Source organism: Carlito syrichta, unplaced genomic scaffold, assembly GCF_000164805.1.
Source record: "Carlito syrichta isolate Samal-C Ts95f unplaced genomic scaffold, Tarsius_syrichta-2.0.1 Scaffold152793, whole genome shotgun sequence".
NCBI classification, from domain to species: Eukaryota; Metazoa; Chordata; class Mammalia; order Primates; family Tarsiidae; genus Carlito; species Carlito syrichta.
Genome location: NW_007096889.1, coordinates 67,282 through 92,684, shown reverse-complemented (window position 1 = coordinate 92,684; position 25,403 = coordinate 67,282). Strand labels below are relative to the sequence as shown.

The following is a 25,403-nucleotide window of genomic DNA, read 5'->3' as shown; positions in this document are numbered from 1 at the left end:
CTCAAGTGCTTTGGGTGGAGGGGAGAAGAGTCGTCCCGAGAGGTCTCTCCCGAGGGGGCGCTGCCACCCCAAAGCCCCCAGCCGAGCCAGGGAGCTAACCCGGGAGAGCCGAGACACAACGGAGGGGGCCGCCGGGACCCACCAGCTGCTTGAGGTCCTCCTCCGAGAGCTCCGCGTAACGGTACCGCTGCTGCTCGAACTCGTACCGGGTGGTTTTGGCCACCACCACCACCCGCGAGGGGCGGAAGCCGCCGTCGGGGCGGCTGCCACAGCCCGCCAGCTCGCGCGGCTGCCCGTGCCCCAGGTGCCGCCGGCCGCCGCCGTCACCGCCGAGACGCGGCCGCGCGGCGAGGCCTCCAGCGCCCGGCCCCCGCAGCGCCGCCGCCTGGCGGCCCGCCACGCGACGACAGCTGCCCAGCAGGAAGCCTCGGTAGCAAGTCATCGTCGACCCGGCGGCGGCCGCCGCAGGTTCGGGCTCCCGCCTCTGCTCCCCACCGCCAGCCTGCACCTCCCGGGCCTCTAACTTCGCGCCGGGCCGGCAGAGGTTAAGTGCAGGGACGTGCGTGGCCCGCGCCGCTAGCGGGACGCACCCAGACGTGGACGGGGGCGGGGAAAGCGTGGCCATTGGAAGGCGGGAGACCCCAAGCGAGGGAAAGGTGGGCGGGGTAGAGAGGAAGGCCTCAGGCTGGTGGCTTTTGTTTGTTTGTTTATTTGTGGCATTTGCGCCTGCGCAGTGACCGCTCCGCCGCCCAGGGACCGACCTTCCCCTCCACCCCCTTCCCTGCGGTCGCTCTTTGCCCCGCCCCAGGATAACTCTATCGGCCAATAAGAGGCCGCCCCAGTTTCGGAGCCCGAGGAGCTGCGGGGATTGGCTGCGGCCAGGAAAAGAGGTGGAATTCTATTTGGTGTACGAGCTGCCCTGAGGAATCCAGCTGGAACTGGTCTGAGGGGGCGTCTGTGCTGCGGGTGGGGCTTTGAGCTGCTGGCCGGAAGGCAACTTCGGTGCAGTTCCTCGCTCGGGTTCTGTTCTTTTCGTTTATTTCCTCTAAAACTGGGCAGCATGCCCAATGTTCGTTCATTTAACTGGTGCCTGCTGGAGAGCTGGTGTGTCCAACGCTGGCTAGGGGCTGAAGAGCCTGACCCAGGACCGGCTGCGTAGTCTGCGGGGCCTAGTGCAAAATGGAGCCTCAAGTTCAGGTGTCACTAATAACATCCAGAAGGACCGCAGAGCATTAAGCCAACCACAGTACCTTCCAAGCGTGGGGCCCGTGCCCACTCCGCTGACCACCAAAAAGCCATCCATGTGGAGGGAGAAAAGCGCAGCCGTTGGAGGACTGGGAGTTGTTAGGATAATGGGTAGAGAGTCTGGCCGGTGGGAACATTTCTAGTTGGGAGGATAAGGTTAAAAAACTAGATAGAACAAGAGTGAAGGGTGAAGAATGTTAGTAATTTGGACTTTATCCTGCAGGCAGGTAGTTAGTTCTTTGAAGGCTTTTAAACGGAAAGGTGTGAGTCAAAGCAATGTTTGGTGACTATTGATCTGACTATGGAATGCTGGGTAGGTTGGGAGGCAAGAGGAAGGGAGCCTGTCGAGAGGCTGTTGGGATAAGGACCTGGTGACGGTAATCATCACGGAAGTAGAAGGAAAACTCCTATTATAAGGAAAGAATCCGATGGCAGTGCACATCCTGATGTTGCATTCTTCCTACTCCTTAGATCCTCTTGCTTTGGCAGCTTATTTGCTCCTTTGTTAATTCTCGCACTGCCAGTAACTTGCTTCTGGACTTTGGGCCTGTTACTTCATCTTTCTGGGCCTCCGAGTCCTCCTCCGTACAGTGAGGGGGTTGAACTAGAACGAGCCAAGGTTCTTTCAAGCCCTCACTGATTCGGTGAATCTGTGAACTTTCTCAGTCACCAGCACTGGCATTCGTTCATTAGATCACTCTACTTATTAAGTACCTACTGTGTGCCAAGTAGTGTAATAGGCTAGGAATATACACAATTGAGTCTGGTGGGTGTTAACTTTTAAAAGTTCTGTCGCTGACCCTATCTGACCAAGAACTTTGCCTGGCAGCTGCCACTAATAGCAGCTTGTAGTGTAACAACCTTAAGTAACCTCAACTTCTGGGGAGGTAACGTCTGTAATTTGAACATCATCAGACTCCTTTGTATTCTTAGCGATGTTAAACCTAACAATTCATTAGCTATTAAGAAGAGAAGGGAGAAGTCACAGATGACAGTGAGGTTTGAAGACTGGGTGAATAGGAGTATGTTAATTGATCCATTTGATAGAAAACAGTAAGTAGGGACCTACCTGTTTGGGATCAAAGACTATGAGTTTTGTTGTGTGTATGTGGAATTTCAGACCTCTTTACTTCCCAATTCATAAATAGGAACTTAAGTTTTTGGCTCTCTTCCACTTTCAGCTACAAATACATTGACATCTCAGTTGGGATATCCCTTTGTTCATCATCATTTTGCATTTTATCTTCTTCCACTTCTTTAAAAAATGTTTCATCAAGTTATATGTATATCTAACTCATATCTTGAATTCTCCCTCTCTACTGGATTTTCCCCTTTAGTAGTTAAACAAGCTCATGTCTAAGGAATCTTTTAAATGTTTTAAAAAACAAAACAATGAACCTTCGAAGCCCGGGTTTTTTACCTTCCCTATACTGCTAAGATTGCCACATCCCTGACTCTTTAACTTGTTGTAATGTATTTTCTCCCCGCCACTTCACTCATTACTGCTATTTCCAAGCTTACAAAATGATCCGATTGAAACTTAAAAGGCTTTTTGTTGGTTCTTAAATTAATTGATCTTTCTGAAGCATTTTAAATTGCTACCATTTCTTCCTGAAATCTTTGGCTCTGTCTCCCAGTATACCAGTCCCTAATGGCATTCCTCGAATCTGTGCCCTTTTTTGAGTTCTTCCTAAGCCCATCTCCAAGATATGTCTTCTTTCTTTTCTTGTCTTCTCCTTTCTCCCTCTTTTCTCTCCCTTCCTCTTCTCTCTCTGTCTCCCTCCCTCTCTCTCTCTCTCTCTCTCTCTCTCTCACACACACACACACACACACACACACACACACACACACACACCACACACACACACACACACACGTGCACGAGCATGAGTTCATTCAGTGTGTGAATGGAAAGAGATTGGGCCTTGAAATTAGACCATGGTTCAGATCCTAGCTTTAGTATTTATTAGCTGAACTAATAAAGTATTTATTAGCTTGAACTGGTTGCTCAACCTTTCTGAGCCTACTTCTTTATTATAAAATATAAATGCTGCCTTGTAAAATTGTAAATATATGCACAGATGCCTAGCTCTGTGCCCATTACAAAATAGACACTTGGCCCCTTCCTCCTTTCATGACTTCAGCTACTGCCTACGTCTTTCTACTGAACTTCCAATCCTTATCTAGCTTCCTGTTAGATAATGTCCCGAGTCTTACACATACATCACGTATCAATGGAGATCAAATTATTTTTGGGTGCCTGCTGTGGGCCAGGCATCCCACTAGGTGCTAGAGAATAAATGATAAAGAGTCCCTGCCCTTGAGGAGCCTAAAATCTATGCGATAAGGTTCTACACAGCTATAGGAATTAGGAGGAACAGGTGTTAGTCTAAGAAGAGTTAAGAAAAGCTTTTATTTGGAAATGTCAAGAGCTAAGACTTAAAGAATGAGTAAAGCAAGATTGAGAAAAGAATTCTACAGAAAAATAACATGAGCAAATGTGTGGAAGTAATAAAATAGCAGTTCTGAATTCCTAGAGAATTTAGATGGAATCAACAAACACTAGGAGGTGAAGCTGCAGAGATAGGAAAAGATCATGGAAAATATTTAATCCATGCTACGAACTTGGCTTTTATCCTGCATATACACTAGGAAGCAACTAAAAGAGAAAATGATTAGATTAACTTAGCAAAAATTATGATCAGGAATTTTTTTAGAGGTCTTAAAATGCATCCTTCTCAATCCCTAGAACCCTCTCCACCCCACTTTATGTCCATTATGACTCTGTGAAAGATATATACCCCTCTTTTAATGACATTCACATATTCTAAGACCTGTATAGGATATATTCCCCTGGGAACTAAGGGTTCCCTCTTTTGGCAGTAATGGATGTAAACTATTTTTTGAGAATATTTTAATGATCCATAACTAAGGTAAACAATTGGGTAAAATCCTATTGAAAGAGAAGGAAGTTTATATTATTTCATAAAAGATACATGATTAGATATAATATTATAGTTAAGCAAATTTTAATAAAAACATCTTTATGGAAATCCAAAATGTATACTTTCAAATCAACTACCTAAACTACTCATGAAAATTAATAGTATCGTACAGTTGATCTCTTCATGTTAACGGAGGACAAAGGATACAGAAAAGCCAAAAAAGGAGAAAGCTAGATAAAGATATAGGACAAGGAAAAACTAAAAAATGTTTCTATTTCCATTTTTCCTCCAAAATAATACTAAATATTTGCATAAAAATTATAAGAAAGAATATATAGTGGACAGGAAGTAAGTTGAAAGAATCTAAGCTAAATGCTGTGTTCTGCTGCTTTTACCCATTTCATAATCTGGAAATTTTCCGTCTTTCTTTCTTTGCCTTCCTGATATTCCAATCCTATTTTTGATTCTGTTGCTCTGGCATTTCTATATAGATAAGAAAATAAGGTAGTCTAATGTTTTTCCATTGAGATATACAGGGAAATCCAAAGAATAACTTAGAAGGAATGATTCAACTTATATTAAAATGTTCGGAGCACTGAGCAAATATTGCTTCATCTCTACCCTAGTATGGAGACAAGACTGAACATGTCAGGAAAATAAAGATCTCTGTTATCTTCTTCACCTTAACAGTTATAGTACAATCCCAACATTCCCATACCACCTAAGATCTTACAATAAAAGAGAACCAATATGTTAATATCTTCCCCAAATGTCTCCATGTCTATGTTCCACTGAGTGTGTTCTGCATCAGGGTCACTCTTCTGGAAAGGAAAAAAAGAGAGAGAGAGAATTTCTGTTTTCCATTCTTTTTTATCCTTTCCTTCTCCCCCCCCCCAACCTTTTTTTCCTTCTCTTTACATTTTCTCTCTTCCTCTCTTACATTAACTTTTTTTCTTTTCATTTTCTGAGTCATTGCTTAACTAAATAGTAAAGGATATTATGTAACAGATTTTTTCTATAGTCACTAGAAGAATGAATGGACCTTGCTTAGTAGCTAACTTTCACTAAGTTATAGTCACAAGGAAAGAGTGAAACTTTGAACAATTAACGTATTAACTAAATCATAATCTAAAAGAGTTAATTCAACTTTTATAGGCTAAGTTAAGTCCATGCATTAGCTAAGGTTTGACTTAAAATACATAATTATATTTTTAGTTATTTTATAAAAAGTACTATAATAAAGCAGTATACCTTTTAAAATATGTATTCACATGTATACTTCCAAATGAATATTGTTCTTTGTGAAGTTATACCCGTATACCAAAAGTTTTGTCATTGTTCAGAACATTTTCAGAAATCATTCTGGAATTGTGAATTTTTATCCATTAGTGATCAGACTGGATTGAAAAATGAAATGTGGTCTATAAGTACTGAGACTAATTTTTTTTGGTGATTCAAGAAGTATCTCTGAAACAAATCTCAGAGAAGAACATTGAAATTCTGTTGTACAATTGTTGAAATTACTATAGGCTACTATAATAATAATGACATTTAAGAAAAAGACATTTGGCTATACATGATACATTTGTTTTTTAAAAAATCTAAACAGCCACACCAACTAGAATATTAATGAAAATGTAATTACATAAATCAAAGAACAGTAAGTTAATATATTTGGTATATACTTGCTTTTTAATACATAGTTAATGTATTATACTTTGAACAACTATTGGATGCTAACCATGAGTTAAGCATATTATACAAGATACAATGGGTACAAGTCCAAGAACAGATGTGCTTTTTAAAGGAATTCATACTGTGACTATATAAGCTTACAGTTTTAGGAAATCCAAAGGCTAAATGAAAAATATACATTTCCCAGAAGATAAACATGATTTAATGAAATGTTATCATGCAATTACAGTATTTTTTTCAAAGAAATTACTCTGGAAATTTAATAAAAATATTTATTCTATGGCCAGATAATGTATGATTGAAAAAATTAAGCATTTTTGTTAGTTATCAAATCTTGCAATTTATAATTTTAAGTATTATATCCATCAATGTGATGAAGAGTCCAAATTAGTTGTCATATCCTATTCTAAATTAGCTGCTTCTTCAGTCTTCAAAAATGATAAATGAAGTCCATTTATTTCTTAAATTCTGTCATTTTTCCCCACAATAATCGAAATGTGAAACATAAAAGAAAAATGTTAATTGCGACAAATTGTATTTTCTTAAACTTTTCTATAAAAACTCTTCAAGGAATACATAGAATCTTCTCAGTTAGTTAGAATGATTTAGTATTTTCTGTATGATGACCAATCTTTTTGAAGATGTTGTCATGTTTATAGTAGATAGTGTTCATGAACAGGCAACCGACTGTCTGTGAGTCCACCTAGAAGGATCTGTGATATAAATTTAAAATATTTAATTATACAATGATATATTTGGACTAGATTTAATATTGAATGCAACTGAACATGAATACTCATTAATATACTCACTGATGAGAAAATGAGAGATACAGAATTACATTTTTACAAGTAACATTTGGAGATGCTGTTAATAATTTTAAACATAACTTTTTTTTAAGTAACTAAGCCTTAATTCATGAGTAAAAACTTTCAAAAATTGGACTTTTTATTACTTCTATAATGTTTTAGCATTTGTTTTCAATACTTTCTGGAATAGATACTAAGTGAAAAGGGGAAAAAATGGCAGAGGAAAAGTGGTTCATATGATTGACATTTGTATTATTTCTATTGTTTTGCATTAAGATAGTTGCAAATCACCCCTTTTCTAAAATGGATTTCATAAGCATGTGTCATTGGTTGGTGAGAGAATTTGCCATTTAATCCTTATTTCACACTGACCTTGTTAATGGGTACCAACTAATTCTCTAACAGATTCCATTTTATTGTTGACAGTATAAACATAATAATACAAAAGATAATTTTATTTATTCATTTTATGTATTTCAAAGATGAATAAACTATTTGCATACTAGATTTGTTTAAAATAGCAAGAAAAATCATATTCACTTAGTTCCCTGGCTTACTGAGTCAAGCAGGTTATGATACCAATCTGCATGTTTTGTGTATTTTTATTTTGTATTATATTTTAGTACTAAGTAAAGGAGGATATTTCATTCATTTATGCATATGCTTTTTGATAGATTCTTAAATTATGTATGATTAAGGCCCCTTTGAGATTTCAAAATGTTTAAAAGTTGGGAAAAAAATGCTTGTTATCACACTATCTTTGTAACTGTATTACTCAGGCCTCTGGAGAACAGAATTCAGGACTAAATGAAACTATTACTGAAAATACTTGGATGACTTTATTAGAATAGCTACAACTATATAACAAAGTCGAGCTTACTATTTCTTTGACAATGTTTTTCTTCAGAATGATGAATATTGTTAAATTCACACATCAAGACAAGCACTAAACCTAAAAATTATTTACCACTGACTGTGCTTCACTTATATTTGCAAATCCTCACACAAAAAAAGAAATAATAACCTTTTGCCTTAGGCAAAGGAGGTTCTTGAAAATAATACTAGTACAATCTTTTATAAGAGTCTTGTTATTCTTATAAGCCAAATTCCAAAAAGAGAATAAAACAGAGTTTTCAGTTTCAAGTCAGATTTACGTAGTGACCACATTACATGTATTTATAATTCCTCCTATTATAACCAATAATAAAATGAGAACAAGTGAAGAAAAATACGAATGGATGGTTAGTTTTAGGTCAGTAATGTAATAATTCAAATTGTAAGCAGTCTTTTATGCAACTTATAGTCAAATGACATACAGGCATCATGATGAGGCTAACTTGGTAAAATCCTAATGAAGACTGCATATAGAAGACTGTGATTTTTAGACTCACTTCTCAGATCCAGACATCTAGGGCTCTCTAACCAACACCTACTTCAGATCAGTTCCACTTCTTTAAAAAAAATCTATTTACTGTATTAGGATTGAATTAAAGATTTATTTTTTAAACCCCCGACCCAGCAAAGCAAAAGCTATTTACCTGATCCATTTTTAGTGACTTGGATGAAATCATCCTCATCCTCATCACAGCTATCACAGTTTAATTGTTGAACTGTTTCTGGCTGGCTTTCAGTTTGATTGACATCTTTTTGCTTATTGAAGCTTTGAAGGGCAACAAGACGATGGTGTATTGCTGTATACAGATATCCTGTATCTTTGGCACTGGCCTGTATAAGGAAAAATTAGATTGTTAACAGTATAATTAACTTAGTTATCTTTTACAGATCTTTAATTTTTCATTATTAATAAGGAAAGAATTGTATGGCATAAATCTAGAATGTAAATAAGTGCTAACAACCTAAAAATTAAGGGATATAAAACCAATTATTATTGAACAAAATTGCATCCTAAAGTGTATAATTTTATAAGCAGTCCCAATTTGTACAAGCAGGTAGCACAGATATTCAATATATACCTGTTTCCACTTTCCCTTTATAAATTAGGAAATTATGACTCACAAAGGTAAAATATCTGAGTTGCTAGTCAGCACATTGAATGGAACTCTAATCCTAGGTTTTTTTGTCATTCAGGTCAGTGGAATTGATGGAATAAATTATGGTCCATAGCAGAATAGATTTCACCTACTAAAAGAATTTTTTGAAGAATAAACTAATGTCATGAAAACACTCATTTGCATTGGTAACTGAAATTACATATTTGTATTTTACAATCATGAGCTATTTAATCTTCCCAGCAGCTTTCATAATGTGTATTATTGTTTCGATCATTTTGAAGATGGTAAAATTAGTTTAAGGAAAGCTAAGTAACTTGCCTTATGTCATACAGTATATACAGTATGGGACATGTATATGTATATACGTGAACACAGATGCACATATGTACTAAAATATAAGACCAAAATGTTAATTGTGACCATCTCTGAAGGTGGCATCTTGAGTGATTTTTATTGCATTTGGTTTGCTTATCTCTAATAAGTCTCCTACAATTTAAAATGTCAGCATGGGTCAAGTATTAAAGCAGCAGAGTCTAACCATGGTTAACAGTCTCAGTCTCTGGCATGCTGTTTTACCCACCTAAGACCAGAAGTAGAATCTGGCCAGGCAGAGGTATCATGTATTGTCTCCCTAAATGGTGAACAGCGTTTAACATCATCTTGCCCTAATATTTTAATAATCAATATCACTTACACCTAATAGTGCACTTAGTGGTATTTAATTAGACCTTTGTTCGTTCATCACTGGGCACTTACCAACTTTTTTTCCCCCATTATTATATAGAAGCCCATTTATTTGTATTGTCACCTTCTGCCTGAGTTACTTGGAGACTCAGTCTTCTCCAGTCTTCTAGATCTCAGCCCAGGGGGCTAGGTTTTTGGTTTCTTGTTTCTTTTTCTTTTTCCTTTGTTCTTGCCAGTTCTCTTGTATCTGGATATTGTATTTGAGGTCAAGCATTACTGCTGCCAAGAAGAGCTAAAGTTGTGCTCCCATCTTGTTACCTTGGAGACTTACTCATGTCCAGAATTGGAATTTGCTGTTGGACTGGTTGTTTTAGTTTGCTAGCCCTGTGTTTTTCCATTTCTCACTGATTCCTTTCCAGTGATCCTAAAGCTTTCTCAGCTTGCAGGATAGGCACTAGGCCTTATATTCTGCCAGCCTCCTCCTGGGAGCTGTTCCTGACGACAGCCACTTGGTAGCTTACTGAATTATTGGCATAATTTCAGTAGTAAAGAAAGGAGTAGAGGCTTGATGGTATATATCATACAAATGTCTTGGAGTGAGTACCAATTGACTTTAGTGTTAATTTATATAGAAATTAACTATAGAAACTATACCTATATAGAAATGAACTAAATGTATACAACTGTATATATAGAGACTAACTAAAATATAAGATAATAGACTTATAGACTTTGTTGTTAACTTCTGAATTTCATAAAATTTAGATCTTACACAGTAAACAACCATAATGGATGACTGACTTTTTGCCAGCCATGCATATTATTATAACAAAATGAAAAAAACAAATTAGTGATATTAATATGGTAGGATAATCCTCTATTACTGGAATTTCTCACTTACCTGGATTAAAAATACTTTGATGCTATAGTCTTCTAAGTCAGTAGCTGTTATTCGTAAATTTTTGTGGTTTGCCCTTTGAATCTTCATTTGAGCCCAGAGTTTGCTGTTGAGGATCAGCCTCAGACTGCCTTGATTGCGCATAACTAAAATAGGAAGGTAAATCTATCAAACTACAGAACTGCTGATTCCTTAGGCCTCCAGAGGAATTTGCCATTTTTGAAAGCAAAGTAAATCCTGTAGTTGTTTTTCAGACTGTATATTCCTGTAGTTGTTTTTCAGACTGTATAGTCACTATTAGTTTGTAATTTGTCTAGATTATAATTTCATTTTCAAATTGTATTTGAGTTATATTATGTTGGAGAACATTTTTAAGTTTACCATAGTATATTAAAGTGGTTAAAATCTTAGAACTCATTTTAAGACCTAGTAGTTTGAAGAATATTTATCCAAGAATTGTTTACAATGGAGAAAACAAAACAAAACAAAACCCTTTGTGTTCAAAAATAAAATTGTTAAATAATAAGGTGCGGCCATTCAAGAGGATATTATGAACCCATTAAGAATTCTGCAGAAAGCCGGGCTCGGTGGCTCAGCCTATAATCCCGCGCCTCTGGGAGGCTGAGGTGAGTGGATTGCCTGAGCCCGTGGGTTCGAGACCCGCCTGGGCAGCGAGACCTCATCTCTACAATAAATCAAAAAATCAGCCGGGTGTGGTAGCGCATGCCTGTAATTCCGGCTACTTGGAAGGCTGAGGAGGAAGGATCGCCAGAGCCCAGCAGGTCGAGGCTGCGGTGGCTGGGAGCAGCCACTGCACTCCAGTCTGGGAGACAGAGTGAGACTCCAACTCAAAAAAAAAAGAATTCTGCAGAAAAATAGTTATTGATGTAAAAAGATGATTATATTATACTGTGTAAAAGAATAAAAAATCAGGTTACAAGGCAAAATAACAAGCACCATGAATCACAAATTTCACAATCTATGAATACATTTATGTATAAAAGTTCAGAAGAATATATTCTGTTACCAGAGGCTATTTCAGGAAGATAGGCCTTTAAGTGATTTCTTTTTTCTTTTTCTGATCCATATTTTCTGTTTTCTACAATGAACATGTATTGACTGCATAATAAATAGAAAAGATGTCTTGGAGTTTGTTTTGGGTTTTGTTTGTTTGATTTTTGTTTTGGTGTGTGGGAGTGGGAAGTGGGGTTTGGCGGGCAGTAGAATTAAACCAGAGTACAAAAAAACTAGCGCCTGCCCTGGAATTACTTGGTTGGGTTATTTAGAAACCTGTTTGCCAGTCTACAGAACTGAAGACATTGTTCCTGTTCTTTTAATCTGAATATCTGAAACTTGACAAGTATTCAAAGCTTTGGATCCAGCTTCCATCTGCGGTGTCCTCCAAAGTTTGTCCTCCCAAAATTAACCAGTAAACCAATTCACCATGCCCAGATCTCTGCCTGTGCTCACTTTCAGTTTGGGCCTCTAAACAATGTCCATTGTGTCTTATGGGTGCCAAATCTATTGTATCTTTCAGTTTGACTGGCTCCAGCTTCTGATCATCACTCTATTCACAGGATTTAATAACTGCACACCTTTTTTTCCTTAGAAACTAATCCTTCATCCCAACCCCCACACCATATTTGGAATGCCAGTGATAAATTACAGAACAAGTATTTTCTTTTAAAAAAACTTTTCACTTTACAAAATAATTTACATCACATTCCTTAAAATAACAGTAAGGTTATTATTTAGGTGTGTGCTGGGCTCTGATATAGGTACTCTGCATGCAGTATCTCATTGAATTCTAACAATCACTCAATAAGTCACAAACTATAATTATTCACATTTTACATTGATGCAACTAGGGCAGACAGAGATTAAGAAACTTGTTCAAGGCCACCAGTTAGTCAGTGCTGGAATCAGAACTGGATCCCATACAGTCTTACAAGAGATCCTACTTGAAATGAAAACACTCCTATAGTACGTTAGATAGAATGTTTTCAACAGTCTGATTTATTGACGTGTTTTATAACACACCTCCAGAAAATGATGTATATTAATATTGATAATTTTACCCTGAGATACCATGATTTGCCTTAAAAAGTGATTTCTTACTTAGTCTTGACTGTAATGTTCCACAGTCACAGCTTGCTTTGTCATTCAGTCTCAATGTTCCTCTGCCCCTTTCAATCCAGGATTGTGTTGTTTTGTTGAATATAAAAAGCTTGCAGTTGATCTAAATGATAAGTTTTTTAAATGTCAAATATATAGAATTTTTTTCAAAGTAAATTATTTCCTATGCTATAACACTTCCATATTTGTCTGATCTTTTTACCAGAATAGCCTTTGCTAATGATTTATAAACCAGCTTTTAAAATGTACTTAACTTTTAAAAACGTGCAATTTTTGAATAGCTCAAACATCAAAAAGTAAAAAAACATACAAAGTGAAAAGGTCCCTCAACCCTTGTTTCCCATCTATCAATTTCTACCCCTGTAACAGGTAACCACTGTTTCTAATATTTTGTTTATCCTTCTAAAGATATTTGCATATATATACATGCCAATACATATATATGTTCCCTCTTTTTTTCTACAAATAGTAGAATACAATATGTACTTTCTGCTTTTTCACTTAACAATATATCTATATATATATATACCAACTTTTAAATTAAACTTAATATTACTTGAGCAATGTAAAGGATTCATAGAACTATTTGAATGCTTAAACAGTTTCAAAGATAGCATGAGAACATGAAGAACTAATATGTTATGCAATAGGGTACCCTAAGATTTTTCAGTGGTTCTGAAATACTACTGTGTACAAAAATCACCTGAACAGCCTATTAAAAATATAGGATGTCAGCCGGGCTCGGTGACTCAGCCTGTAATCCTGCACTGTGGGAGGCCGAGGTGAGTGAATTGTGTGAGCCTGCCGGTTTGAGACCTGTCTGGGCAACTTGGCGAGACCTCATCTCTACAGTAAATCAAAAAAATTAGCCAGGCGTGGTAGCATGCTCCTGTAGTTCCAGCTACTCGGAAGGCTGAGGCAGAAGGATCGCTGGAGCCAGCAGGTCGAGGCTGCAGTGCCGGGAGCGGCCACTGCACTCCAGTCTGGGTGACAGAGTGAGACTGCAACTCAACAACAAATATATATATATATATATATATATAGGATGCCAAGGCTTCATCCCTAACAATTACTTCAATATAACTGGAGTTAATCTAATCCAAAGGTTATGCTTTGAGACACACTATTAGAGTAAAAGTGTCCATTGATCATGGCGGAAGTGAAAAGGAATAGAGAGAGTTAGGGAGAAAAGCAGATGGAGAAAAGCAAAGGGAAATTCCTGCCTTGTTGAAAAATAATAACATAGTAGTTACATTTCATACACCTATGCTGAAAGTGATACCACTCAACATTCAGATTCTCTGCATGATACTGTAGAGAACGTCTGTGAAATTCATGAGTTATATAAATTCGAAACTTTTTATTTATTTATTTATTGTAGAGATGAGGTCTCGCCAAGTTGCCCAGGCTGGTCTCGAACCTGTGGGCTCAGGCAATCCTCTCACCTTGGACTCCCAAAGTGCTGGGATTATAGGCATGAGCCACCATGCCCAGCCCTAATTCTAAACTTTTTTTTAAAAGAAAATAAAGTTCTTATTGAACTAAAATGAAGTAATCAACATTGTAAAACCTTCAGTGTAAGTAGAATTATTTAATCATGTGATAATAGCACTAATTATAAAAGCAAGTATAAAAAGCATAAAGAATGACTCTGAAGTACTCTTTTTTTTTTCCATAGTGGGTGCCTGATTGATAAGCTTTCCTTTGTTGTTGTTTTTTAACATATTTTTTATTATAAAATTGTGGGGTACAGTTAAGGGTTAGGTATACAAATGTGCATCGTTCAGGCACCCTTGTTGATAAGGGGTGTCTCCCCTCTGAAGTACTCCTAAGACAGGGTCCTTGGCTGTCTTCTTTCTCAGAGATTGATATGAATAGTTAGCCCAACAACCCATTTTCCTGCAAATTACACATAACAGATGTAAGAAGACAACAAAATATTGGTTTAATTTTGGAGAGTCTCCAACATTTTTATTTAAGTATCTTAGTCTTCATGAAAACGACTTAAATATCTGCAATTTTAAAGATGTTCCTGCTGATGGTAACTTTATTCCATATATGTGAGTGCTACCAGAAATAGTAATACATTATGTACAGACCTTTAGCACATTATGTTCTGATTCCTCCCCTGTTATAACATCAATTTTCTCCAGCAAGCATTTTTGTGGTGGATGAGAAGAGAAAGCTGCAGCTGATTCAATTAGGGACATGTTTTTAATAGGATCGGTTCCTAGGAGAAAATGGGGGAAAAACACATAAAAGTCCCCCTTTTCTCTACCTTAAAGATCTTTGTTGCCCCATTGACACACATCTCCTTGGCTTTTTGTACAATAATTTTTTCCAAAAAGTTAGACTTCTTGAGTTTGGGTTAAATCTCCTTATTGATTCTTCCACAGCGTTTAGTTAAACATTTTTTTAAAGCTCAAATATCAGGTAGCCATACAAATATGCTTTAATCCTCACCAAAAATATTTGAAACATTGAATTTTTCTTTATTTTATAGATATTAAAAGACATGATAAACAGGAGACAAACTAGTTGAATCAAATGATTTACAAATTAAATAATTCTTACTTGAATTTAAAGAGTTGATTGGAAATTTCAGAGTGGATTTGAATGGTTTTTCCTGCATATATGAATCATTTTCAAATTGAGGCTGAGTGAGTTTTTGAGTACCCTAGATGAACAAAAAGACACATTATTTAATTTTATCCCTATATATTTGCAATTAGCCAAAAGATATTTCTGTTCTATTTCAACATGGCATGTTTTTGTTTTGGACTCTTTATGTGCTGAACAGAGAATACTTCCCCATTGTTCGAAGGCCTTTGTTGTAATCCTCAGCAAACAATCTAGTTACCACCAACCTACTTCAGATAGGATCTAATCTCCTCAGCAAAGGAAAAGTTCTAGTGGAACAAAAGAAAGCAACAGCTGTTCCACACTTCCACTAACCTAACGTTATGCCCAGGAGGTACAGCTATTATTTCTGTTTTAAGGTATTTCAGTATTCCCCAAAATTCACTCTTGCTATTCACTTCATGGGGGAAAAAGTTATCCGGAGACCTCACTAGATGTCACAGAGAACACCTTTGTGGAAAGAATCCTCACTTTTCCCCCAAGACAATTTTTTACCAACAATCACCACATACTTGGTGGCTCTGTATAGCTGTTGCAATCAAAACTTGAATGAAAAAAAACTAATTGCCATGCTATTTATGATCAGGTATAGCCCCTTAGAGAGCATGGAGAACTGGAAAAATGATACTTAAGAACTTATGTTTATGTTGTTTGTGTTTTTTCCCTTATGGACTCAAATTATTTCACATGATTTAATTGGACATCAAAATATTCTCTTAAAATTGGTAGAGATGTGTATAATTATTTCCATTTTAAGAAAATAGAAACTGAGGCATAGAAAGTTGAAATGACTCACTCTAAAAGCACATGGTCAGCCAACAAGTCAAGAATGCATCCTGGCCCCCAAATCACAAGGTCACAGATTTACAGGATTAGAGGACACATACGGATTTTCTCCATAGTTCCTGTTGTCCTTAGGATATTACCAACTTAAAGAAATAGGGAGCTCAGGTTCCTTTATAAGTCAAATTTTAGATGCCCATAGGAAATGTGCACTAATGCCTTCTCAAATCAAACCTATAGTCACAACTAGTTTATTTGTATAAATATCTCTCTGCCTCCTCTTAGTAGATTGTAAGCATCTCCAGGGCACAACATCTCCTTTAGTTTTGCATAACCACTTCTCAGGTGGTTTTAAAACCTATTAGAGTCACTTGACAGATGGCCTCACCCACATTCTGATCTAATTGGTCTGGAGTAAGGCCCAGGCATAAGAAATCCTTTAAAGAATTATTCTAATATGCAACCAAACTTGAGATCAATGCTTTACATACCATAATAACTCAATAAATGTTTGATAAATTGAGTTCAATGTAAAAGTTGATCCTGTGAGGTTTGGAAGGCATCGTGTCTGACATTTTACAGAAGATGTGGCTAATCTAGTATCAAACTTAGAAATAAATGAGCCTAAATATACTCCTGGAATGTCATTTGGGAGGTTGGTCCATTCTGGTTCAGATCCAGTGATATAGATCAACAGCTCTAGGATTGGTAGAGTCGACCTTTATTTGGGGAGTTACAGAATGATGCCTCTAAGCAAAAAGCTCTTAAATTGGTATGTAGCCTGAGGCATGTCTAAAATAAACAGCTGGAAAAGGCATAGAGATGAACCACATAAAATCATAGACATAGTTGTTCCACAGCTTTCACTTTACTATACAATTCCCCACTGTAGATTATGTTGTCTCAGAAAGCAGAGCTGTATAGGAAGTGGAGCAGCAGCTGCTTCGTCAGGAGGATGCTCAATATTAAATAAGGATGATGATGGTAATAATAGCTAGGGGTTTTCCTAGGCAAGTATATTCCCCTAGGCAAGTAAGGCACTATTATTTTTCTCTTAAAACTAGCAAAAAAAAAGTTATAATAATGCTTTCTTATTTAAGAGATTGAAGGTACGGTTGTGGTTAACTAATAAATTAACAAACTGATAAATAATTTTAAATGCATCATTATAAAATGCTATTAAAAACTATATTAAAATATTATCACCAACTGAGCTTATCTAAATTTTGCAGATAATTTTGGGATTTCCTTCGGTACCTTTGATTTAACACAAGTCAAAGAACTATTTAATATTTCACATCAGTAATAATGGTGTAATTATGCAATTTCCTTCTCCTGTGGGTTCTTGTCTATTATTTTAACAACCAGGACGTGCTTCCCTGGAGAATCCTGTTAAAGAAAGAAAATGTGCCTTTGAACCCAGGAGTTTAAAAGTATACTCCAATTTAACATTGCTTTTAAGTAATTTGTCTTTAGAAATCTGAAGTGACAGCTCTCTAAATAATAATAGAAACATTTACCAAAGTCTTACCAGAACTCTTTCTATCATGTTTTCTCCAAAAACAAAATTGGGAGTGCAGCTTTTAAAAGAACATTTATCTTCATTTGGTTGACATCTAGGAAAAAGAAATAAGCATTTGCTATTTTAAATATATGGATAATGCCATTTTAAACCTCAGTAGGTGAAATAATCAGGCGATTTAATAGATTTAGGCAAGGCAAAAAACATTTATTGATGGCTTTTGTTTGTCTGAAGTTAATGAGAAATAAAGGAAAAATTGAGAAATTGCTTCCAGAGGTAATTGCCAAAGTATTTGCCAGCTATTACATCACTGGCAGAGATTAGTCCCAGCTACCTCATGCCCATCACTGTACTGACTGTGTGGTCAGCCAAGAGGGCTGCCCAGCCCTTACCTTAGCACTGCCTGTCTAATGTCTAATCTTCTAATCTCTAATCTTCATTCTTCTATTCCCTAAGTGGCCAATGCTTTCAGCAATCAGAGATCTCTGGGGGAAAAGCAAAGCCAACCTATCTTGTCAGTTAAAGGTGAGTATGCATTGGTTTAATTTTTTTTTTCCTCCCGGAAGCTGTTTTGTTAATGTTAAAATGTGAATGTGTTTCATAATGAGAAACTTGAAAATATGCAGCCCTCTCTTTGCAGACAGATGTGCTCAGGTTCTTCATTGCATCCTCAACTTGCACAGAAGGCAAATGCTACTGTACCTGGGCAGAGCCTAATCATGTGAGTCCACTTATGTCCACAACTAGTTTTCATATTTTCTCAGAGCAAACTTTCCTTAATCACTGGTTATATTAATAAATATTAACTTTTTCATTTTGCAGATTTATACTGCTTTTCTTATTATCTATCCAGTCTATGCCATAAATAATGAATTATGCCAAAAATAAAAAGAGGGAATAAAAGAATGCCAGAGAAAGAGATGACAGGCTAATCTAATAACCAGATAATTAATGCCTAACTAAATACATTTTAGCCATACTTTTTCAAAAAGTTCTCACCCAAGTCAACAAGACAATAAAGATAATCCAATATTAATATAATAATATTTAAATGCCAGAGATATTTAGAAAAGCATTTTAAACTTGTGTTTTTATCAAATCACATTTCAAATGAAAATCTTGGCAATTTATCCATACAATGTCAGAAAATTATTTTCCATGAATGGTTATAATGATAAAAAGAAAGCAAGAATGAAAGAATAACCCTTCTGTGTTCTCATTATTAACTTACCCTACTGATGTTGTACCTAAAAAATGCTGGCTAGTAGACAGCTGGACTAAAATGCTGGTACTTGGAAATTTTTCACTTAGCAAACAGGAATTCCCCTCAGAAATCTGAAAGCAAAAATCCATCAAAAATTTCATTAAAATTGCCTTACTATAGGAGCTGCAGACAAGGACACAATAGTTAAAAGTTAAATATATGGAAAGTTTACTATGTTCAAGTACTCCCCTAAGCATTTTATGTACATTATTTCATTTACTCCTCACAACAATTATATAAACTTTGTACTTCTATTATCCACATTTTATGGATGAATAAACTGACTCAAAGAGCTTAAATGACTTGCCCAGGTCACATATAATGGAGATATATCCGACACCAGAGACTGTATGCTTCATCACAATATTCAGAAATGCTGCTATCTTTTGTTACCTTTACCTTTTTAGCCAAATGGCATTAATTCTCATTCTAGATTAGTAAAACTATCTTCCAGGATATTTAATTTCTGGAAAAATTCTAAGAGCTTCACCATCACAACCACCCAATGTGAGAGAAAACTACTCATCTCTTCATTCTGAAATTTTCAGTTGGTACTTAACCAACTCGTTACTTTGCCTTACGTAGATAAACATATGCAAAATTCCTGTGTTAATATATGAATGTAGAAGTGAAGAATTTTAGAACTGTAAGGAAGCCTATAAATTATCTGGCCTAATGTTTACAATGTTTTGTGAACACCTTCCTCCCCTACTGGGAATTTGCAAAGATGTTCCAGTGGGTTCATGTCTTTTAAAGGCAGATATAGCATGTTTCCCCTTACATTTTTATATCAATCAATAAAAATAATTTTGAGTATTTTTTTCCTATTTTAACAAGAGTCTGAGAGCTGATTAATGTGTTAAGAGAACATGCACCATGATAGGCAGAGATCAGAGTATATATTTATAACCTAGTGGTTCAAATGATTTATCTCTTAGCCAAATTGGTAGATTTTACTCTTATGTTGCTTAAAATATTTTAAGGCAGTTATTGTTTAATTTATACAAAATCAATGACCATTGATAGGATGAATAATTTCTCTGACTTGGGTATATGAGGAGGGACCGCCCCCCAAAAAAGATGGAATTATATTTTGTAGTACACTCGGAATTTGTTCCTCTGGATCAGATGGTCAAAGTTTTTATCAGGAAATTTTGAGAAGGTTGTGTCATGAGTTATGGAAGAAGCATCCAGAGTTGTGGCAAACAGGTGACTGGTTCTTCCACCATGACAATGCACCTGCCCACACTGCACGGAGTGTTCAGCAGTTTTTGACCGAAAATGGCATGACCCCCGTGACCCACCTTCCCTATTTACCCAGTCTCACACCAAGCGACATTTCTTGTTTCCCTGGATGAAAAAGTCCTCAAAGGGAAACGTTTTTCCAATGTGGAAGAGGTAAAACAAAAAACAACAGACGCTCTAAAAGGCGTCAACGTTGACAAGTTCAAAAACTGTTTTGAGCAGTGGAAAAATGTGTCTCAATAGATGTATTACATCAAACAGAGAGTACTCTGAAGGTGATTGAAGTTTAAACATGAAAGAATAAATACACAATTTTTTATAAATACATTTCAGGGTTTTTTTGGTTTCCCCTCATACAAATTAGTAAGTATAAAAATAATGGTTCTACAAAATTCACTAGGAATAATTTTTACCAGATCTGTAAATTACATTAATTTGGTCAAAATTCTTATATCTTATATATAGTGTATCTCTGGATCTTCAAAGGTTATCATTAAACATAAACTTTAATGATGAGTATAACCAATAGAGCTTTTCAATAATTGGAAATAAGGTCTATTCATTAGGCCTTATGAGTTATTCAAAAATAAATACAAACAATGGCTTGAAATTTTGTCTTATGTTTTAGCATTTAGGAAGAAAATGCAAGAAATATATTGGTAAGTTTTATCTTAAAATATATAAGATTTACAAAATTCATGCCAAGATAGAAATATTTATCTACTTTTGATGTCATAACATGTAGTCAAAATTTTTGATCTATACTTTATAGTGCATGCCCTTTCACAATCAAATGCAGTATAATAACATTTTAGAAATTAGTCAACACATTATTCTTTTTTTACATAATTTAAAACAAGTTAAGCAACATTCATCACTTCTTAAATAGATAAAAGTAAGAATGAATATTCTTCCTAACAAGATGATCATTATTACATTATACCTAAATAAAAACTTTTAATATATTTATTTAAAATTGAAAACATATTTTACTTAAAAATAATGCATTGAATTATTAAATGCATGCATTAATGATGAATTGACTTTTAAAATTTATAATGGGTCTCATGAAATCATATCTTACGAAGAAAAGGGTTTAGAAAAATAGATATATTGGTAAATACTAACCAAATTTAACTCTACCACTTTGCTGATAAAAAAAGAATGTTGGCTATGTGCTTTGTTTGGGTAAACATGGATAGTGGCAGAGACAGGATTAATACCAATTGGTGTTTTTTTTACACTTCCATGTGTTGCTAGTTTTTATGTTCACTAGAGGGGGGAAAAAAAGCAAAATTATGTGACTAACCTTCAATGGCTGATGGAATAACTCTCAAATTCCAACCTACCTATCTTGTGTTCTATTTCTTCCAAGTGTCTGCTTCTGCTACAGCAATAGAATAGATCCCCAAACCCATATGAGCAAGGCTCAAGCAAATTAATATCTCCTTAGAAAAGTCTACAATGAGTGATTCAGACACTACAACAGTTGGCAAAGTTGACTGTTACCTATCTCTGAGGCTTCCCAGGCCTTCCCAGTTACACTGCATAGGGAGTTCACTGCTCTTGTTATTCATGAAGATGAGTAAATTCCTTGTATTCAAGGGATTCTGGAATGAATCCTTTGTATGACCTAAACTGACAAAGCCACACTATGATGTCAACCAGTTAGGGATATAGAAAATACCTATTCCTTTTTTAACTTTTTTTGACTACTGATTCTGGAGTCCCTGGCTACCTCATTGCTCCTCCAATTTTCACATACGGTCAGTGCTCTGGAAAAAGACCCACAGGTTCCAACTACCTAGTACTTAGCTTTACAACTTATGAGAGACCACAAAATGTGTTCCAGAGAACAACCCTCCAAAATAATAATACAAATTAAATAAAGCTACCAAGGACCTTCTGCTATCTAGCCCAGGTGTTTCTCAAGGCTGGCAGCTGCTTCGGCAATAAAACAAAGCTCCAGCAATTCTTAATTCTAGATGTGGAGGCCCAAAACAACCTGCAAAAAGAAGGATGAGGGATTGAGGTCAGTCCTGTTATCAAGGATTTTCTTACTTTATTTTTAATTTTTTCTTTAGTCATGCAGGATTCTGATGCTGTGTGTTCAAATGTTTTTCTTAAGTTTTTACAGCTTTGAGCTTGAGGTGGCTGCAAGGTAGCAGGTCTGAGAAGATGTTCGGAATGTTTCACAGGACCTTAAAATAATAGAATTAGAGGATCAATGTATTTTTAGTGAAATACTCCTTCCCCCCTATTTTAAACTAATATAATGCTTATTTTTTCTAAAGTCATGATTAAATAAAGGACTGATATTAACTAATCAAAGTCAAAATGGCCACTGAATTGCCTACTATTTACTCCCTGCCTAGCTTTGGCATGTAACTAATTTCTGGTTTGTTTGTCTGAGTCTCACTTTGTTGCCTAGGCTGTCGCAGTGGCATGGTCATGGCTCACTGCAGCCTTAACTTCTTGTTCAAGCAATCCTCAGCCTCAGCCTCGTGAGGAGTAGCTGGGACTACAGGTGCACGCTATCAAGCCCATTTATTTATTTATTTATCTATTTATTTATTTATTATAATATTATTATTCTGTAGTGACAAGGTCTCGCTAAGTTGTCTAGGCTGGTTTCAAACTCCCGAGCTCAAGCTATCCTCCTGCCCTCGGCCTCCCAAAGTGCTAGGATTACAGGCGAGAGCCACTGTACCCAACCCAGTTATAATTAATAGTTGTTTATTTTTATCATGGAGCCTGGCTCACCAAATACATTCCTTTATGTTTTCACTCCACCCTGTCTTCATATTCCCAACACATATATACTCAGATTAAAGCATAGACGGTAGAATGTAAAATTTATGAGGTTCTTGAAATAGAAACTACATACCTTGTTCTGTACTGTTGGTATCACCATTACTTTGCACAAGAGTTGATATCATAAAAACATTGTTTTTCCTCACTATAAGAAATTTTAAAAAAATTATGAAGCTATGAGAGTCAATTTTTACACCATTTAAGGTTTAACAATCCTGTTCCGAGATCACCAGTAGATGTCGCTGTTGGCACTAACAGTAGTAGGCCATGTACATTAGGGCATTGGTTCTGTTAAAAATGGGATGAGTTCTGCTGTATAGTTCTGCTTACTCTCATAAATCTAAGTGAAAATTAGGTGGCTAATGGAAAAGACAGGCTTCTTTAGAACCATGAAATCCTGTGCTTTCAGAAATTCTACAGATTATAAAATCTAGCTCTTACAGAATGTTATAAAACTGTTAGCAAAGTCTGCACCCCGACTTTTTAATGAGTATCTCTGAATAGAGAAGTAAAGAAAACAATTATGCTAGGATTTTTTTGCAAGTGTGTTGGTGGGGTAAAACTGTGGGTGGCGGCAGCAAGTATAGAATTTCTATACATTTCAAAGGAATCTCTTGATTACAGATTGCAGAAACAGCAATCTTTGGGATTTGATGAATGAACATGAGAAAAGAATGAGAATTGCTTCTTCAAAGAAGTATTGTAACTTATAAATGTTGAGGTAGAATTGCTCTCTAAATCAGAGTTCAATTTAGTGGTTTTTATGATCTTTATTATTGAACACCAGCAATGAATGGGCCATATTTTTCTTCTTTCCCATCCCACCAACATTCTGCACAGCATAAGATGGAATGGGGCTTTCTGATATCAATAGTCCCTTATTCATTCTTTTTGTGTATGTCTGATAAAAAGATGAATTAAAATGAATTGAAGTGGTTATCTGATAACTTAAAGTCATTACTCTGGTTCATGCACAAACACAATAAAACAGAACACCTTTGCCTCTGGGATTAGTCTGTAGTTTGTCAGCTGGCTTAGAAGGGGCCTAGTAAGATAGGAGGTGTCTCTTTTGTGTCTGAAAGGTGCCTGACATACTGTTGCTCAGTCATGCTTGGAATTTTAATAAGAATATAGATCAAGTTTTAAAACTCTGTTGCTCCTTTGTAGAGGGGAATTTGTTTAAAGAAAATGAACAGTTTGCATTTTTTATTTCTTAGTAGCAATTTAACTTGAAGAAGGCAACTGATTGTTCAGTAGAAATAAAAACACACAAGAGTAGATCATCATTTTAATGTAGAGAAAGTGCCAACCATTTCAAATATTGTTTATGATAAATACGTTTTACTTAGCAAAGAATTACAAATTTCAAGTAAAGGGTGTAGTGTTTTAATTAGTGAAAAACTTTAAATAAATCATATTCTAAACTTTAAAATACAATTTTAAAGCATAGTTGCATGTTTTAAACTATGTAGATGGACAATAATAAGAAAAATAATGCAATCACTTTTTATAGGGCTGTTTTATATAAAATAATGCATTATAAACATGAAGTCCTAAAACATCAAGTTCAAACTTTCTACCAAGAATAAACATATATACTGTCTGAATTTGTGTAGTTAGAATTCATAAAATATTCTTCTATACCTATTGTGCTATGGCCTTCATTTGATTTGTCACTAAAGCGTCAGCATTTTATAGTAACTTAGAAAGAAAACTCATCATTAAGAATGATTTTGGAGTCGGGCTCAGTGGCTCAGCCTGTAATCCCGCGCCTTTGGGAGGCTGAGGTGAGTGGATTGCCTGAGCCCGCGGGTTCGAGACCCGCCTGAGCAACTTGGCAAGACCTCATCTCTACAATAAATCAAAAAACCAGCCGGGCGTGGTAGCACGCACCTGTAATTCCAGCTACTCGTAAGGCTGAGGCGGAAGGATCGCCAGAGCCCAGCAAGTCGAGGCTGCAGTGGCCGGGAGCAACCACTGCACTCCCGTCTGGGCGACAGAGTGAGACTCCAACTCAAAAAAAAAAAAAAGAATGATTTTGGAAAGTCAAAGTGTCAGATCAGATTTGAGGTTCTAGAAGCTCTTTATTACCTGGCCAGCAGGGGGAAAGGTTGGAATGTCAATGAAGAATGAAGATCTCATACATTTCTGAGACAACATTTGAAGCTAAAAGAAGATTGCAAACTGAAATCAATAAGAAAGTGGGGTTTTGTTTTGTTTTGTTTTCATTTAGATTTTTGCTGTTTTGAAAAAATTCTGTATCACTAATTTAAATTAATTTTTATTCAATTCAATGTTTATTTCTGGAGTGCTCAGCATGTGTAAGACACTATCAGGCGTGAAGAAGACCTCAAGGAGCTTGTAGTGGAGGAAACAGACATATACATAGATAGCTGTATTACAAGACAGAGGGCAATAGGATTCATTATCAAAAGAGTCACTGGAGTGCCTGGAGTGTAAAAGAGAAGTGAACCAAGTTTTTTGTTTTTTTTTTTTGAGTTGGAGTCTCACTCTGTTGCCCAGACTGGAGTGCAGTGGCCGCTCCCGGCCACCGCAGCCTCGACCTGCTGGGCTCCGGCGATCCTTCCGCCTCAGCCTTCCAAGTATCTGGAACTACAGGCGCGCGCTACCATGCCCGGCTCATTTTTGATTTATTGTAGAGATGAGGTCTTGCTGCCCAGGCGGGTCTCGAACCCACAGGCTCAGCAATC

General features: G+C 36.4%; 2 protein-coding genes across 9 annotated transcripts in view; both read right to left on the bottom strand.

Annotated features, from left to right (window-relative positions):
- NADK2 (NAD kinase 2, mitochondrial) overlaps positions 1–906 on the bottom strand; it is a 49,509-nt gene extending 48,603 nt beyond the window's left edge. For 2 of the 4 annotated variants that reach the window (XM_021708859.1, XM_021708858.1), the window contains exon 1: positions 725–906. Coding sequence is in view for 2 of the 4 variants with exons in the window: in XM_008050580.1 (XP_008048771.1) it covers positions 143–442 (300 nt within the window). In the remaining 2 variants the exon portion in view is untranslated. Of the gene's footprint in view, positions 1–142; positions 443–724 lie in introns of those variants that run through there. The other 2 variants (XM_008050580.1, XM_008050581.2) reach the window with 1 other exon arrangement.
- A 4,952-nt stretch (positions 907–5,858) lies between these two features.
- Positions 5,859–25,403, bottom strand: part of RANBP3L (RAN binding protein 3 like) — a 45,588-nt gene continuing 26,043 nt past the window's right edge. For 2 of the 5 annotated variants that reach the window (XM_021708853.1, XM_021708854.1), the window contains exons 5-15: positions 24,774–24,857; positions 22,766–22,837; positions 21,940–22,079; positions 18,601–18,704; positions 17,379–17,463; positions 14,999–15,101; positions 14,524–14,654; positions 12,407–12,527; positions 10,292–10,434; positions 8,233–8,419; positions 5,859–6,598 (exon numbers count right to left, since the gene is read on the bottom strand). In XM_021708853.1, coding sequence (XP_021564528.1) covers positions 6,555–6,598; positions 8,233–8,419; positions 10,292–10,434; positions 12,407–12,527; positions 14,524–14,654; positions 14,999–15,101; positions 17,379–17,463; positions 18,601–18,704; positions 21,940–22,079; positions 22,766–22,837; positions 24,774–24,857 — 1,214 coding nt within the window. In that variant the 3' untranslated portion in view covers positions 5,859–6,554. The remainder of the gene's footprint in view (positions 6,599–8,232; positions 8,420–10,291; positions 10,435–12,406; positions 12,528–14,523; positions 14,655–14,998; positions 15,102–17,378; positions 17,464–18,600; positions 18,705–21,939; positions 22,080–22,765; positions 22,838–24,773; positions 24,858–25,403) is intronic. The other 3 variants (XM_008050579.1, XM_021708855.1, XM_021708856.1) reach the window with 2 other exon arrangements.